The sequence below is a fragment of the Panthera uncia genome, chromosome B1 (assembly GCF_023721935.1).
Source record: "Panthera uncia isolate 11264 chromosome B1, Puncia_PCG_1.0, whole genome shotgun sequence".
Lineage (NCBI taxonomy): Eukaryota > Metazoa > Chordata > Mammalia > Carnivora > Felidae > Panthera > Panthera uncia.
This window is the reverse complement of record NC_064811.1, coordinates 20,252,372-20,267,193: the sequence shown is the minus strand read 5'-3', so window position 1 is coordinate 20,267,193 and position 14,822 is coordinate 20,252,372. Positions and strand designations below refer to the sequence as shown.

General features: G+C 47.4%; 1 protein-coding gene across 1 annotated transcript; it reads right to left on the bottom strand.

Annotated features, from left to right (window-relative positions):
* Window positions 1–835: 835 nt before the first annotated feature.
* On the bottom strand, window positions 836–13,314 carry SMIM20 (small integral membrane protein 20). The gene is made up of 3 exons (XM_049631888.1): window positions 13,098–13,314; window positions 2,208–2,264; window positions 836–1,469 (listed from the first exon to the last, which is right to left on the bottom strand). The coding sequence occupies exons 1-3, from the start codon at window positions 13,204–13,206 to the stop codon at window positions 1,432–1,434; spliced, it is 204 nt and encodes a 67-aa protein (XP_049487845.1). The 5' UTR covers window positions 13,207–13,314; the 3' UTR covers window positions 836–1,431.
* Window positions 13,315–14,822: the final 1,508 nt, after the last annotated feature.

Below are 14,822 nucleotides of genomic sequence, written 5' to 3'. Positions count from 1 at the left end.
GGACAGAGAGCCCCTTTATCTCTGCGGAGAGGTGTACCCAGGGCAGTGTCAAGGCCAGGACGAAGATCCCACTCAAGAGACAAAACGCAGTCTGTTCCATCTGACAAACAGGCAATCACGGCCCCAGAGTTCGCTACATCTTCCAGAGCACACGGCACACGCACTCGCCTCAGTCATAAAGAAATCTCAATTAAGCACCCACGGAATGCCTGGCTTCAGGTTACACAACTTCCTGCTGCCCCCTCCAAGGGAAACAGTGGCCAAAAGTACCCTGAACGAGTCAACTTCTTTCATTGGGTCATCAACCAGAAGTCAATTAAAGGTTAGGGAATGTCTACCCAAAAAATGATGACTTTGGTTTTGGAACCATCAATCCGATTTCGTTTTGACGATAATTTCCTGACTGCGTCTGCTGTCTGTTATGCAAACTCCCAGCTCACAGTAATGAAATTACGTCATCAGGCAGCTCGTCCAAGGAGAACCTACGGTAATGTGCAAGGCACTCTGAGAAACCTGAAGGTGAAAAAGAGGTATCTCTTCAAAGGCGTATAATCTGGTAAGGGGCCAGGCCAAGCACCAGAGGGACAAAGGTATACTCACCCTCCCCTCTGCAGCACCCGGTGGGGTCCCTGGTAGGACACTGTGAGCAACAAGTCACCTGTGTCAACAAATGTGCTATTTACCTTGAAAATGTTTACCTGTAGACACAACGACAAATGCCAGGCCGCCGAACATCTAGTCAAACACCGTCCAGCCAAACAGGGCTTCTTAGTGTAACTTACGGAGTTGACAAAGGATTTTCAAAAGAAAAAAAAAAAACACAAAACCTACACCATTGTGAATTAAGAATAGATCCACTTTAATACACACATTGTCACTTCTGTTAATTCAACACGGATTTCTACCCCAACACGCGGCAGCCTCCGACAAGATGGTTAAGCTGAACTGGTTATTCTTCAAGAGTACAGTGCACCTTGTCCTCAAAGAGTTTTATCAACTTGCCCATTTTCAAAGAGCCCCATGGGGCTGCTCAGCACGGTGGCGTTCCACTGAAATTTCCTATTTGGGAGATGGCCACACAGACTAGGACCTTCCCGAGTCTACTGGCTGCTTGCATTCACATCACAGCTCGGCTGGGAGAGCAGCAGAGACTGAATAATAAGTAGAACTCCTCCAAACACAGCTGGGTGAGACAGCTTCATTTTTAGAAAGTAAAGCGAATCATGAAAACCTCCCTAATGGTGTGATTTGCTCCAGGGTTCTTTTGATACCTAAGAAGGGAAATATTAATCCTTGTGCACAGTGCTCTTATTTTCAGCCTTACGGACTTTTCTTCTCCAGCCATCGTTCTGTAGCGAGGCCATTTATTGTGCTTGCTGCAGAATCGAAAGCAAGAAGATGTCTTTCATAATTGAGGTGCTGATAGCCTTCTCATTTCCTGCCAAATGGATCAGACCACACTTTTAACCCTAGAGAAAGAAACATGAATCAAAACAGGATTCGTTTTAAACTTTCTACCACTTCCCTCAACGGCAAACAAGCGAAATGACATCAGAATTGAGTCGTGCAACTCCCACATAGTTTGAGACAGTGCGGGTAAGCTGCCAGAGTCCTGGAAAGTGACGGCTGGGAGGCCATGGCCGCCATGACAGATTTCAAAATGGCTCAGAAATGGCCACACAACAGGAAGCTACGTATCTGGCCTAGTTAACAAAAACTAAACAAAAAATAAAAAAAAAAAGAACGCTGCCACAGATTACAAGAGTTTTAGTTAAGAAACTGGAAACTTCTCATTCTCACTCAGCTTGGATCATCTGAATGTAACTAACTAGTCAGCCACAAAGGGAGCTTTTGAGCCTCTGTATAAAGCAGGATCCTGTATCAATTAAAACAGTTCACAAGCAAACAGCCTTTTCCCGTGAGGCTAGTGTTTAACTAGGTGCTTGGAAATAAGCCTGCAGAACAGCTATTCACACTTGGCATTCAATCGCACACTTGTGAGGTTTTCATGCCTACTTATCAAATGCAAAAGAGGGAACGTGCAAACTCACAAAAAACATTCTGGGGTGAAATATTAAAATGAAGTCTTGGGGTGCACCCATAGAACAGCCACGGGTGTGCAAGGAACAGCACAATCACCATCTAGCACACACACACACCCCCCCCACAGCGGTAAAATGAGATTTTGCTTTGATTTTTAAGTTTACCTGGTGGCTGTACATCTTCTTGAACGATACCGGCTCGATTTATGGCTTGCTCTTTCTCTAAAAAACACAGAAGAAAAACGGCTCCTTAGAAAGGTGGTGGGGGGGTGGGGGGTGGGGGGTGGGGATGGTGAGGGGCCCTGGGTGGCTCAGTCAGTTAAGTGTCTGACTCTTGATTTTGACTCAGGCCATGATCTCACACACAGTTCATGAGTTTGAGCCCCGAGTCAGGCTCTGTGCTGACAGGGCGGAGACTGCTAGGGATACTGTCTCCCTCTCTCTGCCCCTCCCCTGCTCACATTTGCTCTCTCCCTCTCTCTCAAAAATAAATAGAAAGAAAGAAAGAAAGAAAGAAAGAAAGAAAGAAAGAAAGAGAGGGAGAGAGGGAGGGAGGGAGGGAGGGAGGGAGGGAGGGAGGGAAATGTAGGTAGGTAGATGTGGGTGGACCATGGTGGTAGAAATCTTTCTATTTATATGGGACAATGACATGCATGGGACAATTCGGGAAACAACATACATGAGTGCTACCGAATTCAGAGACCCCAGAACTCACAGCTTTTACGTGATGGAAGTTCAATCCTATAGAGCAGAAAGACTGGCTATTTTCAATAAAGGAAAAGAGAGCCATACTTCAAAAAAAAAAGCTCCCAACTAACAGCTTTTCTCGGTGATCTCAGCATTTTGGAAAGGCAACAAAACAACAGAAAAAGAACAATTCTGAAAGAGCTAGTGGGTGGGATATTATGAGGGGAAGGCTGCTGAATTGAAGGAACAAGTACAATTAACAAGAAAACGATGTAGTTTCTATGTCTCAAATGCGCTCTGCCGAAGGACTAGACCCAGAGCTAAATATGCTATGTTTTTCATAGGAAATAGAGCAGAAAATTAATCTTTGGGTGGGTGGCTTCGGTTTGGATAATTGAAGCTTCCCTAATTGATTGCAGGTGCTGTGCCAATTAGTAAGCGAGGTTCAGCTCCGGCAGCTTTAGCCCACCTCTTTGGAGATGCCCAACAGGCAAGGGCCAAGAGAAATTGGGCATTTTATGTCTGTGGGCTTCAAGCGCTCTGACACATCTTTCTAAGTGGTTTAGAATAAACCCAAGGTCTGTGAAAACAAAGACTTATTATTTTAAGTATCTTGACAAACAAATGGCGGCTTTTCGGGGGAAAGACTTGGAGCCAAAGGATGTTTACTACTAAATTACAGTAATTAAACGCTGTAATCAGACCTTTGTTTTAATCAGGCTGACAGTGTTTCTTGAAATCCACATTTAGCTCTTATTTAATATTAGGCTGCTTTCTTTATTCTGGCCTCTGGATTCTCATAATGTTACAAGAAGCACGAAGGTACAAGGAACAGGGATTTGCCAAATCGAATATCCATTGAACCTGCTTCTCCAGTGATGTGACAGAAAGTCAATCCTAAGTGACCTACCTGATAGTTTTATCAATGTTAAGTTTTGCTTTGGCAAATAAAATACTGGCCAACAGGGATCATGTGAATCTTGATATCTAATTCTAAGGGAGACGGAGGGAAGACGTAGCATAATGAAGGCCATTACAGACAACGGCCCAATGGTTTCCCCGGGCCTCTCTGAAAAGTCGCAGGTAAGTGGCAACCAAGACCCTCCGGACCAAGATAGGCCAAAGGGCGGACAACGGAGCCTCTCAAGTGTCAGGTTTTCTAAAATAACAACACAAAAGGCGATCTCATTTCCTAAGACATTAAACTCCTGTAGCGTTGAGCCCTACCGTATTGTCAACATGTAAGTTCTCAAAGTGCGGATGTGTCTCAAAGATGCTCTTAGAAAATGCCAACTAGTAAAAGACGACACTGTCATCTGGGCCAGGAACAAAAACAGATACAACTGTCCACACCTAAAAGGTCCACTTGCCAGTATTATGAAAGAGGTGGCTCTTAAAAAAAAATAAAAAGATCAACTGCCAGAAAGCTTTCTAGCCATAGATTTAAGAAAATCAGACATCCTGGTATACTGAACACATTCTCCAAGAGGCAGGTACCGCGGAGCCGAAGACACTGGCAGACTGCCAAGCACCAAAGGAAGTTGACTTTTGGTAACAAGGACAGAATGTCTAATTGTGTCCTAATCTCTTACAATGCAATGGAGAACCAAGTGAAGAGAGCGGAACCCCTGTCTTCACACCTTCTTGCTAATTGCTAATGAGGCTGGAGAGAGGCTAAGGATTTATTTAAAATAGACCATAATCTCTTTATAATCCTTGTCCTTATGCAACCACCTCGTTTTTTTTGGCTTGGACAGGCAATTTAAACCGATTTGCTGAACTAGTTCCTACCAAGTGATAACCGGTATTAGCATCCTATCTACATCCCCTGGTTTTCTTTAATCCATTAGTGTTTTATACTCTAAAGCCAAAGCAGTCTTATATAAATTCATGATATGACACAAAGACACTTTAAAATCTGTGAATGCGGAATACGCTAAAAGGAAAACAAACCGGTCCCTCAGGATTTAGAAGTCCACGTTGCTGAAGTTGACGCTAAGTTTCTATTTTGCCACCATTAAGAGAAACGGCAAGGGTCTATGAACCTCAGGAAAAGGGCAATGCAGAAGTCAGGGCTTTAACCATGTGAACAAATCAGGATAAGCTAATTACTGACTTTTCAGTAGAGAGCATGTTTCTATCAGGAGTGAAATGATTAAGACGCAAATATGTAATACTGGGCCTGGAGCTTTGCAATGTCAGTTAGAAAAGTCCTCACTCTAGTGTCTCAGCAAGCCCGACTCTGCCCCCTGGTGCTAAGGCAGTGGTTTGATTTGTAGTTTTAATTGAGGATCATTATCTCCAGTCAAAGGGCCAAGCATTATTATGAAAACTGGTAATGCATGTGGACAGGCTGATTATCGTATTGTAGTGACAGAATCCACCTAATGATTTTTAAGTCTTTGAAAGTGAAACATGTATCTTTCTATTGAATGGCCACACTGTGAAACAGCTCCACTCTGTGACTTGTTACTTTAACATTCACAAGGAAGCAACAAAGAAGAGTGTTCCCAAGCACCCCCTGATAAGGGTCAGGGGTGCCCGAGGGATGGGCCAGCAGCTAGAAGCTGAAAAGCAGGTGCAGAAGAGGACCTGGGAGCCGTGCCCAGTGAGAAAACAGACTCAGGACGCCGCCTCCCTGTCTCCCCTTGGCAACAGACGGTTAAAACTAAATGCAACTCGAAACCTGAAGTAATCGAAAAATGGCAACATTTGAATATGGACCGTATATGAGATAGTAGCATTGTGTCAATATTAAATTTCCTGGCCTGGATAACTGCATTGTGGTTATGTAAGAGAATTGCCCTTGTTCTTAGGAAATACATGCGGAAGTGTTGGGGGATGAAAACTCACAATGTCCTGAAACTTACTCTCAAAGGGTTCAGCAAAACAATACTAATAATTATATGTAGATGTAATTATGTGCGTGTATGTATGTATGCATGAATGTATAGATCTGTGATATAATATATGGGACGGGGGGGGGGGGGGGGGAGCAAATGCGGCCAAATGTTAACTGGCAAATCTAGGTGATGAAGATACAGGGATTTATCATACTATTCTTAGGTCTTTGCTGTTGGTTGGAATTTTTTTTTTAATAACTAAAATATTCAACTGCAAAACAAGTTTTTAGGAAGTCCTTACACTTCCTTATGACTGGGCCATTACGATTACTTCAAAGTATCTTTTTTTTAAAATAGCAAATAAAAAATTTAAAAATTACTTTTTCAGTGTTTGCATTCTGCACTCCAGCTGCCTGTGGGGTAGTCCGGGCCTGGATGTGCTCTGGTGCCCCACTGAACTAGTGGCAGAGGGGACCAAATGGTCATGATCTCACGGCTTGTAGTTTGAGCCCCACGTCGGGCTTTCCACTGTCAGTGCAGAACCTGCTTTGGATCCTCCGTCCCCTCTCTCTCTCTGTCCTTCCCCGACTCATGCACGCTCTCTCTCTCTTACTCTCTCACTCAAAAACTAGATAAACTTAAAAAAAAAAAAAAAAAAAAATTGGCCATGGTGGCAAGTGTGAACCAGAGGCTGAGGGGGACTAAATGGCCGCTGGAAGGACTGACTCCTCCCAACACTATAAACACTTTTATTTCCTCACCAGACAGTCTGGTTGAACCCAGGGAGCTTTGTAATGCCGGTTGGAAAATAAGACCTTAGTCTGTCTGCACTGCATTTGACTCTATGGTGAGAGAAATAAAAAGCGTATTCCAGGGGCACCTGGGTGGCTCAGTTGGTTAAGCGTCCGACTTTGCTCAGGTCACGATCTCACAGTTCATGAGTTCGAGCCCCACGTCGGGCTCTGTGCTGACAGCTCGGAGCCTGGACGCTGCTTTGGATTCTGTGTCTCCCTCTCTCTCTCTGACCCTTCCCCACTTGCACTCTGTCTCTCTCTCTCTCTCTCTCTCTCAAAAATAAATAAACGTAAAAAAAAATAAAAAAGTGTATTCTAGTACCTGGCATATCATGGGGAAAATGCCCTTCCGAAGTAAGAATTATTTCTGGAACAAGTGATTACTTACAACCCTGTTCCGACTCTACACAACATACTTCAGTTGGGGCAGAAGGTACAGCAATACAAGAACCGGCCGGGTGGTAGGGAAGTGAGGTCTCACAGCAATTCTGTAACCTTTCCCTCTGCTAGGAAGCACTCTTTTCTGTCTTAAAGGCATGTGAAACAGGCATCATTAAGCGGCAGCCACGGTCAGAGAGTCAGAGTCTAGAGTCCACCCAGCAATCAATGTGCCAAGTGACCTTGGACAAGTCACCTAAACGAGGAGACTGAGCACAGGGTTTCTGGCAGAACTCTACGATTTTATGCTTCTGCACATCTAAGTAAAGTTAAAAACGAACAGGATCACAGAAAATGATCCTATTCTGTCTCATTTCACAGGCGAGTATAAAGTGCATGTTACTTTTAAAAGGCCACGTTCAGGATCACGGTCTAGCTCTAGGACACAAAGCCAGATGAGGCCCTAGCTATAGCAGCTGTACTCTCCCCGAAACGTGGGCTCCTCGAATAAACCACGCCGCGCCAGCAGGCTGAGAGCTAAAAAGCATCATCTGGGACTCCCTCCGGAAGTACAACAGAACCGGCCCCATACTTCTGCTTTGAGATCGCTGACTGCCAACGCCAATGCCGACTCCCCAGTGCTCATTTCGTACTGAAGTGTCACGTGTAGCACTGACCTTGTAATCCGTGTGACACTCAGCAAAGTCCGGCTGAGTCAGTAAAGAGCTGCAGACCATGCTGAATGTCAACATGAAACCCAACAAGGCGGTCTTGTGAGAGTGGGTTGCCGGCTTTGAAAGCCTGGGCGATCGCCTTGACTTTATTTTATCTAAGCAGCCTTCCTCTTCTTTTCTGCTGCCTCGAGGCTCATTCCAGTAGCTTATGGGGTGGGGTCTCTGCCCACCCAGGCTGGCCACCACTGGTCAGGCTGGCCCAGCTGAAGGGCCGGCACCGACTCGATACTCGGGCCCTCCATGGTGTGGGCTCTTCCCTTGCCAGCCACTGGCCCCGCTTTTCAAGGACTGGATGTGTGGCCTACCTTGCCCTGACCTTCCAAGAACTGCGCTGCCCTTCCCCCCCGTCTGCCCAGAGTCCTGGGGAACATAAATGGAGGAAAGGTGGTCAGAAGAGGAAGACCCACCAAGAGAGGCTAAGAAGGAGTGGCTGAAAGGCAGGAGCGAAAGAGCAAAGGCAAGACGACTGGCAGAGGGGGTGGTCACAGAAGCTCAGGAAAGGCAGTGTTTGAAGAGCGAGCGAGTCTGGCTGCGGGTGGTGCCTCTCACTCACCGATAACCGGACTTGCCGCGTTACAAAGAGGACAGAAGTCATCACCCAGAAGTGCCCACAACTTCCCAACAACAAACCTATATTTCGCTGCATCCATACCTGCCCTCCCTCCTGAGCCGGTGCAAGGGGTGTCCTGCCTTCGGTCCAAGGCTCTCTCCTCCATCTGATCTCAAGACCCCCTACCACCTGTCACTCTACGGATTATCTTCATCTTTCTTTGATCAGAGACCTCACCTCTTGGCTGTCCCATCTCTCCCTGAAACAAAACTCTCCCTAGACCCCCTGACCTGCTGCAAATATAGCATGCTCCTCGCTGTGCGAACATCTTTAGTCAATTTAACACACTATTCGCTCTTCTGTCCGCTGCAGCCTGCTCTCTGACGACTACCAAACCACTGAGAGCATCCTCAACAAGAAAACCTACGGTCTTCACCTTCTTTTTCAGAAATCTAATGAGGATTTTCACTTCTTCTCTTTCTGCCTCCGGGAAGCCTGACCCTGCTGACCATCCCCCTTCTCATGAAGAGTTAGTTGTCTTCTCGGGACTTGTGACCCCACAGCCTCTGCTGGTTTCAATCCTCTTGCTCTGACTGTTCCTTCTCAGTCTCCTTTGAAGGCTTTCTTCTGACCACTTGCTCTGCAAATACTGTGTTCACCACGCCGGATGTCAACCGTGTTCATGCAATGCTGTGTGCTGTCCTAGGCCAGCTCATCTCTTTCAGTCCCTCAGTGCCGCCTGGAAGCCCTTACCTGCAATGACTCTGACTCCCAGCCGGTGCTGATCCACTGCCCCATCCAGCTCCGACCCAGGGCCAGTGCCTCAGTTCAGACTAGCACACCCCGCTACCTGCGGGGAATCTCCAAGAGCACATCCACACCCCCAAAACTCAATACGTCCAAAATTGAGCTCGCTCATCCTCTCCCCAAACCAATTCCTTCTCATGTTTCTTAGTTAACAACCCACCATCTCCTCAGCTGCCGGAGCCTGGAAATTAAGTGTCATTCTCCTTCGTCTCCTCCCTCACCCTGGAGGGTTTACTTCTTAGGCACAGCCCCCAAATTCAGTACTTGTCTCCAGTCCCACACCACTCCTCTGATTCAGGCTCCAGTCACCTCCCCCTACTCTCAGAACAGCTTTCCTGTAAAAGGCCTTCTTGTTTCCAGCCTTGACCCGGAGTGACAGTGAAATCTGATCACCTCACCCTCCTGATTAAAATACTTCCATGAGCTTCGCTGGCTAGACGCTGGGGACAGCAGAGGGCTGTGGAACTATTTTAATCCAGCAAGCAAGATGATCAAATTCAAGGAACAAATGGCATGGAGACAGGCTTTCCAACAGCCACAGGGAAAACCGGAGTTCAGACATGTTCTGACAAACAGAATGAATCTTCCCTTCCCGGTTGCAAATGCTCATGAAAGAAATATTATCAGGTGTACCTCAGGATGAAGAAAACTGACACTAGAAAAGAGTGAGATGTAGGGTTCGGTGAGTGAAGCATGTGGGCAAGGAGAAACAATCCGTGACTGTACAAAACTCTGAAAGTCCTAAGTGCCTGGGGAGTAGTAATAACACATGGCAGGCCGGGCGTGTGGGGCAGGGAGAGGCGTTCTAAGGTCTTTGTATATTTCATAGGAGGATAAAGATATTGACTAACTTTAAAGTTTAATCACAAGAGAATGTAAAACTTTCAAAAGAATAGAAGAAAATGAAAACTCAAAGGCAGAAAAGGAGAAAATAAAGGAGTTATAGAAAAAGAAGAATAAATAGAAAACACAACATAAAGAAGGCAAACAAATATAAATACATCAGTAAACATAAATGAAGATGAGCTCAGTCTAACAGTTAAAAGGGATTATCAGACTGAATTTAAAATTCCAGTTTAGGCTGGTTATGAGATTTAAAGACAAACAGAGGCTGAAGATAACAGGATATATATACCAGAAAAACACTAACCAAAACAATGCTGGTAACTACAATATTGGCCAAATACAGCTGGTGAGGAATAGCAGGGATAAAGAGGTCCCTTTACGTAATGATACTTGGAAAGAAAGTCTCCAGAGTATTCTATATTGTGTGCACCTAATAAAATGGCCTCAAGATACCTAAGTCACAGAATTAAAAAGCTTGATCTGTAATCGACACACACAGAACTCCATAAACAACGAGATGACATCCTCACTTAAAGCACCCAGGGAACATTGGCAAAAATTGACCTGTATTAAGCCACAAAGCAAATCGTGACTAATATCAAAGAATCAAAATCATACAGTCCTTGTTCTTTAACCACAAATGCAAATCAAATAGAAATCAGCCACAAAAGAGCAACCAGAAAGACTACTGGGGCTGCTGGGTACAGAAGGAGTAGTAGTTGGGGCCCCGAGGAGGCAGGGAGACCAGCTCAAAGTCCAAGGAGAGGGCGAGGGAAGTGGGTTGGATGAGGGTGGGGACACGGAGGTGGAGAGAAGTCTCTGCCCGTCTTGTGCAGTCATGTACACCCGGCACCTGACACAGTACCCAGTACACGGTAAGTGCTAAAAGCCATGTTATAAAAAATGCAAAAGGAGCTAACTGAATGCGCGTTCAAGGTGCTGAAATGAGTGGCAGATGCGCCAGGTTCCCACGGCCCGGTCACTGACACCTCACCTTCCTGGGCCCCAGTTTACTGCCCGGTCAGCCAGCAGTCTCTCCTTGTCTCATATCCCTGCCCTGTGGCTCCTTATTTTTTCAACATTTTTATGGGATACCTACTATAATACTATACTAGGTGTTTCCACACCTGTTATCTCATCTAATACATCCCCAAACCTGTAAACTCAGTCCTGTTAACTCCAGTGCTCCAGAGGAAGACACGGGCTGGGCTCTGGGAGGTTAAGTGACTTACCTTAAGATTCTCATCTAGTAAGGGATTTAGACCCTCACCTGCCTTCCTCCCCGGACAAACCCCCCGCCCCCCCCCCCCCCCCAGAGACAGTATGGTGGTGGGTCGACTAAGTGCACTGGTTCCAACCCCAGTTCTGACTCATCCACTCTGGGTCCTTGCGCAAGTCACTTAACTGTCCCATACCGCACACTGTCCACATACAAAATGGGAGTGATGATCACACAGCAGCTGCAACAAATGGAAACTAGATGGGTTAATATGTATGAAGTGCCTGGAAGAGAGGCGGACAGATACTAAATTTTCAATAAATACTAGCTGTCTCGTATTACTTACTTGTTTAAAGAATCAACTAGGACTCTTAGAGAAGAGTTGGCCACATTAATTAAAATTGAACCAGAAAAGTGGGCAGGCGTAGACTGCTTTCCAGTTAAAATGTAGATATTGTAGCCACGCTCTCTCAACGTTCGCCTACAAGGCCTGATTTTCTGTCTCAAGCACCTCAGACAAACATAGATTCTAGGGTATCCCTATGAGGCGGTGTTGGGTTACACGGCACAAACTCACACCTTTTGAATCTGATCTAGATGAGCATTTCTCAACCTCTGCACCATGCACATTTGGGGCGGGGCAATTCTCTGTCACGGGGCCCTGTCCTGTGCACTGCAGAAAGTTTAGCAGCATCCCTGGCCTCTACCCACTAGATGCCAGTAGCTCCCTCACACCACCCCACTCCACCCCCAGTTGTGACAAGCACAAATGTCTCCAGAAAGAACCAAATGTCCCCTGGGGGACAAAACCATCCCCAGCTGAGAGCCACTGCTTTAGTCTTCCTAACTGAAACTTTTCTAGTGGGCTCCATCGCAGTACCCCTTGTCCCACGCTCGATGCCCTAATAAAACAGCCCGGGGCAGACATCCAGGCAGGAAGGATGATGGAACGAGATTATGCAGGGCTTCACACAGCCCTGTGTTTACCCCGACGCAGGGTGCCCGGACACAGGCTGGAAGGCAGAATGCACAGAGGCCATTTCAATCCTGCCTGATGAAAAGAAGCTACAAGGAAATGTGAGTGCGCACTTAAAAACGCTCTGCCTCCAGAAACCAAATGTTGTAGCATTTGTAATGGGCAGAGCATTTATACGGAGCTTTTGCCTTCAAATCGCCAAGCTTTCAGCCTCCGCTAATATTCTCCAGGGGCAGGGTTGGCCTTCTTCCATCTTCAAGATGATTCAGGTTTCCTGGAGAACAAAATGAGCCTCTAATGCCTAATATTTTCTCTCTGACAGATGGTTTCAGATGTATCAAAGTGCTAATCCTTGCTGAGGTATAGGTCTCAAGGAAGGAGAGTTTGGCTTTTAGAATGATAGAACTTGAATGATTAAGGAGGAAAATTACTCCCAGGATATTCACCATTGTCATGTGAGCAACCCGCTTAAAATGAAGGAAGACAGCAGAATCTGAAAAAAGAGTTGAGGGAAAAAAAGAGAGGAAAAATTCACAAACCCAGGTTAAGGGTTTAGGTTCGAAACATTTCCGTTCAAAGGCATCTCTGGGAATGGAAATGAAGTGCAATAAAAACACCTTCAAGCTCACGATGATTAGGGTTCCATCTGCCTCCCTCCAATATCACCATTCCCAGTTTCCGCGTGCGGGAGAAGCCCTGGAGACACAGGCCAGGATTGGAATATCTGCCTTGCAACATATTAGCTATGTGACCTTGGGCCTGTTATACAACCTCTCGGAGCCTCAGTTTTCCCACCTGTAAAACGGGCTTTAATACCTACCTCAAAGTGAGGCTGTGGACATTAAAAGATCCAATGTGTGCCTAATGTGACACACAGTAAGCGTTCAGCGAACGTTACCTATGCGCGTGAACTAATATTTGGTGTCAACCTACTATGTGCAGACTGCTTTCATTACCACTTTGGAGGCTAAACGGTTTTGTTTTAGCTATTACAAACAGCCATTTATAGAGGAGGATGCTGAGAGTATGAGATATTAGGTCACTTGTCCACGGTCACAGAGCCGCACACGGCAGGATTCGAACCCAGGCCTGCCTCACTCCCGAGCCAAGCTCTCTCCACCGCCCCAGGTACAGGTGCGGGCTGGGGGGGTCGGGGGGGTGGGGGGCGGAGGGGGGTTGTTACTGAGACCAGGCCGCCGCGCGGGGTCACGGGTCACTCACGGTACTCCTCCAGCCGCATTAGGGGCCGGAAGTAGATAGGGTAGAAGGCGGCGCCGATCAGGGAGATGAAGCCGCCGAAGATGAGCGCGGTGCGCAGGTTCCGGGACATGGCGCCGGGCGGGGGACCACCCCGACCCGCTGAGAGCCCCGCACACAGGCTGTCCGCGCTCGCGGCGCCCTGGCCGTGACCCCGCTCGGAAGAGGCGGAACGATTTTCGCTTCCGGGCCTTGGAGGCGGGGCTAGGGTGAGGGGCGGGGTGCAGTAGGACAGAGGTGGGGCTAGGGGGCGGGACCCCAGTGCCTGGGTGGGGCCAGCCCGGGGCGGGGCCTCGGAGTCGCTCACCCAGTCAGGGGCGCTCCCTCCAAGGGGTGAGCGGACTTTTTGCATGGCTGGGGCCTGTGGGCCCTGTTCTGGCCGCCCCTGCCCCTCAGCCGCTCTACCCACCATTCTCCTGACCTCCTTTATCACCCCCTCCTTTACCAGTCACGCTTTCTCATTGTCCCCACCCCTTAATTTGATTTTAGTGACTTTCTGTGTCGAGCTGCGTGCTCTCTGTGGCTCCCTCATTTAATCCTCATTATCAGGAGGCCCATTTTGCAGGCTTTGGACAAGTCAGTTGACCTGCTTGAGGGAGGTTTGAAGGATTCAGACACAAAGGGGCAATTCACCTGCCCCAGGACGGCCTGCAGGGGGCTTCTAAACCGGACCCACAGGGGCTTCTGGACAAAGACTCGTGGGGGAGGAGTGTTGTTTCAATGACCAAGCTACAAGTAGATGTTTTCTGACCCCGTTTTTCCATCCCCCTTCTCTCTCTCTGTTCCCCTGGCTGAATGTCAGGGTTATGAATGAGGATGGGGAGCAAATAGGATCAGTGCAAGGCAGAGAGCCAGCGGCCAGTCCCACTGATGGGACCTTGGGGCTCTGTCTTGCGGCTTGCGGTGGGAGGCCACTAAGGATAGACATCGTCCTCCCCTTCCTATGATCGCCATCCTTCATCCTTCTGGGTGGGCTGTGGGGGCATATGAGCTACCCAGGGGTATTGAACAGCTGAGATGAAGGTCCCTTGGGCCTTCCCTCAAGCCCTCATAAATAAGGATGCTACCAGCAGCTGGGGGCTGGGGAGCAAGAGGATATTCATCCTGACCCCAGCAGTATTATTTAGTCCAGAAAAGATCTACGATCTTTCAGAAACGGTGCGGAGAGCACCGGTTTCCTCTCTTGTCTAGTTTTGTACTTGAATCAAGCTACTTCTACCTCTGTGGTTCCAGAGGCGTATAAATCAGGTGTTCGATCTGTCAGCAGATTTATGGACTATCTGCCATGCCCCAAACACCAGGCAAAGTGCTACGAGGGACACAAGGATGAGTAAGACGTGACCCTTGCTCTCCGGAATCCTGCCACGTGGGTGAAGAGACAGGACATATACATAAAAAGATAACTAATGACCCGACGCAGCTTGTTGCCAATGAGTGATAGCGTCTTGCAGGCTGCAGGACTTCTGTAGAGGAAGACAGATGACTGTGGGTGAGGCCGCGGCTCCTCCCAGGCTTGCAAGAGCTTGTTAGGGTGAGGACAGAGACTTCACAGCAGAGAGAGGAGCTGGGATGCATGCTTGCTATCACGTGATATAAAACCCCAGGTGTAGTGCACTTTTGTCATTTTAGCAATTCAGCATCCACTTATCTTTCGGTTAATAGCACTGGAATATCTTTTGGCAAAACACT

What these genes read in the sequence shown, in the direction of transcription:
- SMIM20 (XM_049631888.1), bottom strand. Translation starts at nt 13,206, where the DNA reads ATGTCCCGGAACCTGCGCACCGCGCTCATCTTCGGCGGCTTCATCTCC. An exon ending in AATGCGGCTGGAGGAGTACC is followed by an intron (nt 2,265 to 13,097) that starts GTGAGTGACCCG and finishes TGTGTTTTTTAG; the next exon opens with AGAAAGAGCAAGCCATAAAT. An exon ending in AGAAGATGTACAGCCACCAG is followed by an intron (nt 1,470 to 2,207) that starts GTAAACTTAAAA and finishes TTCTTTCTCTAG; the next exon opens with GGTTAAAAGTGTGGTCTGAT.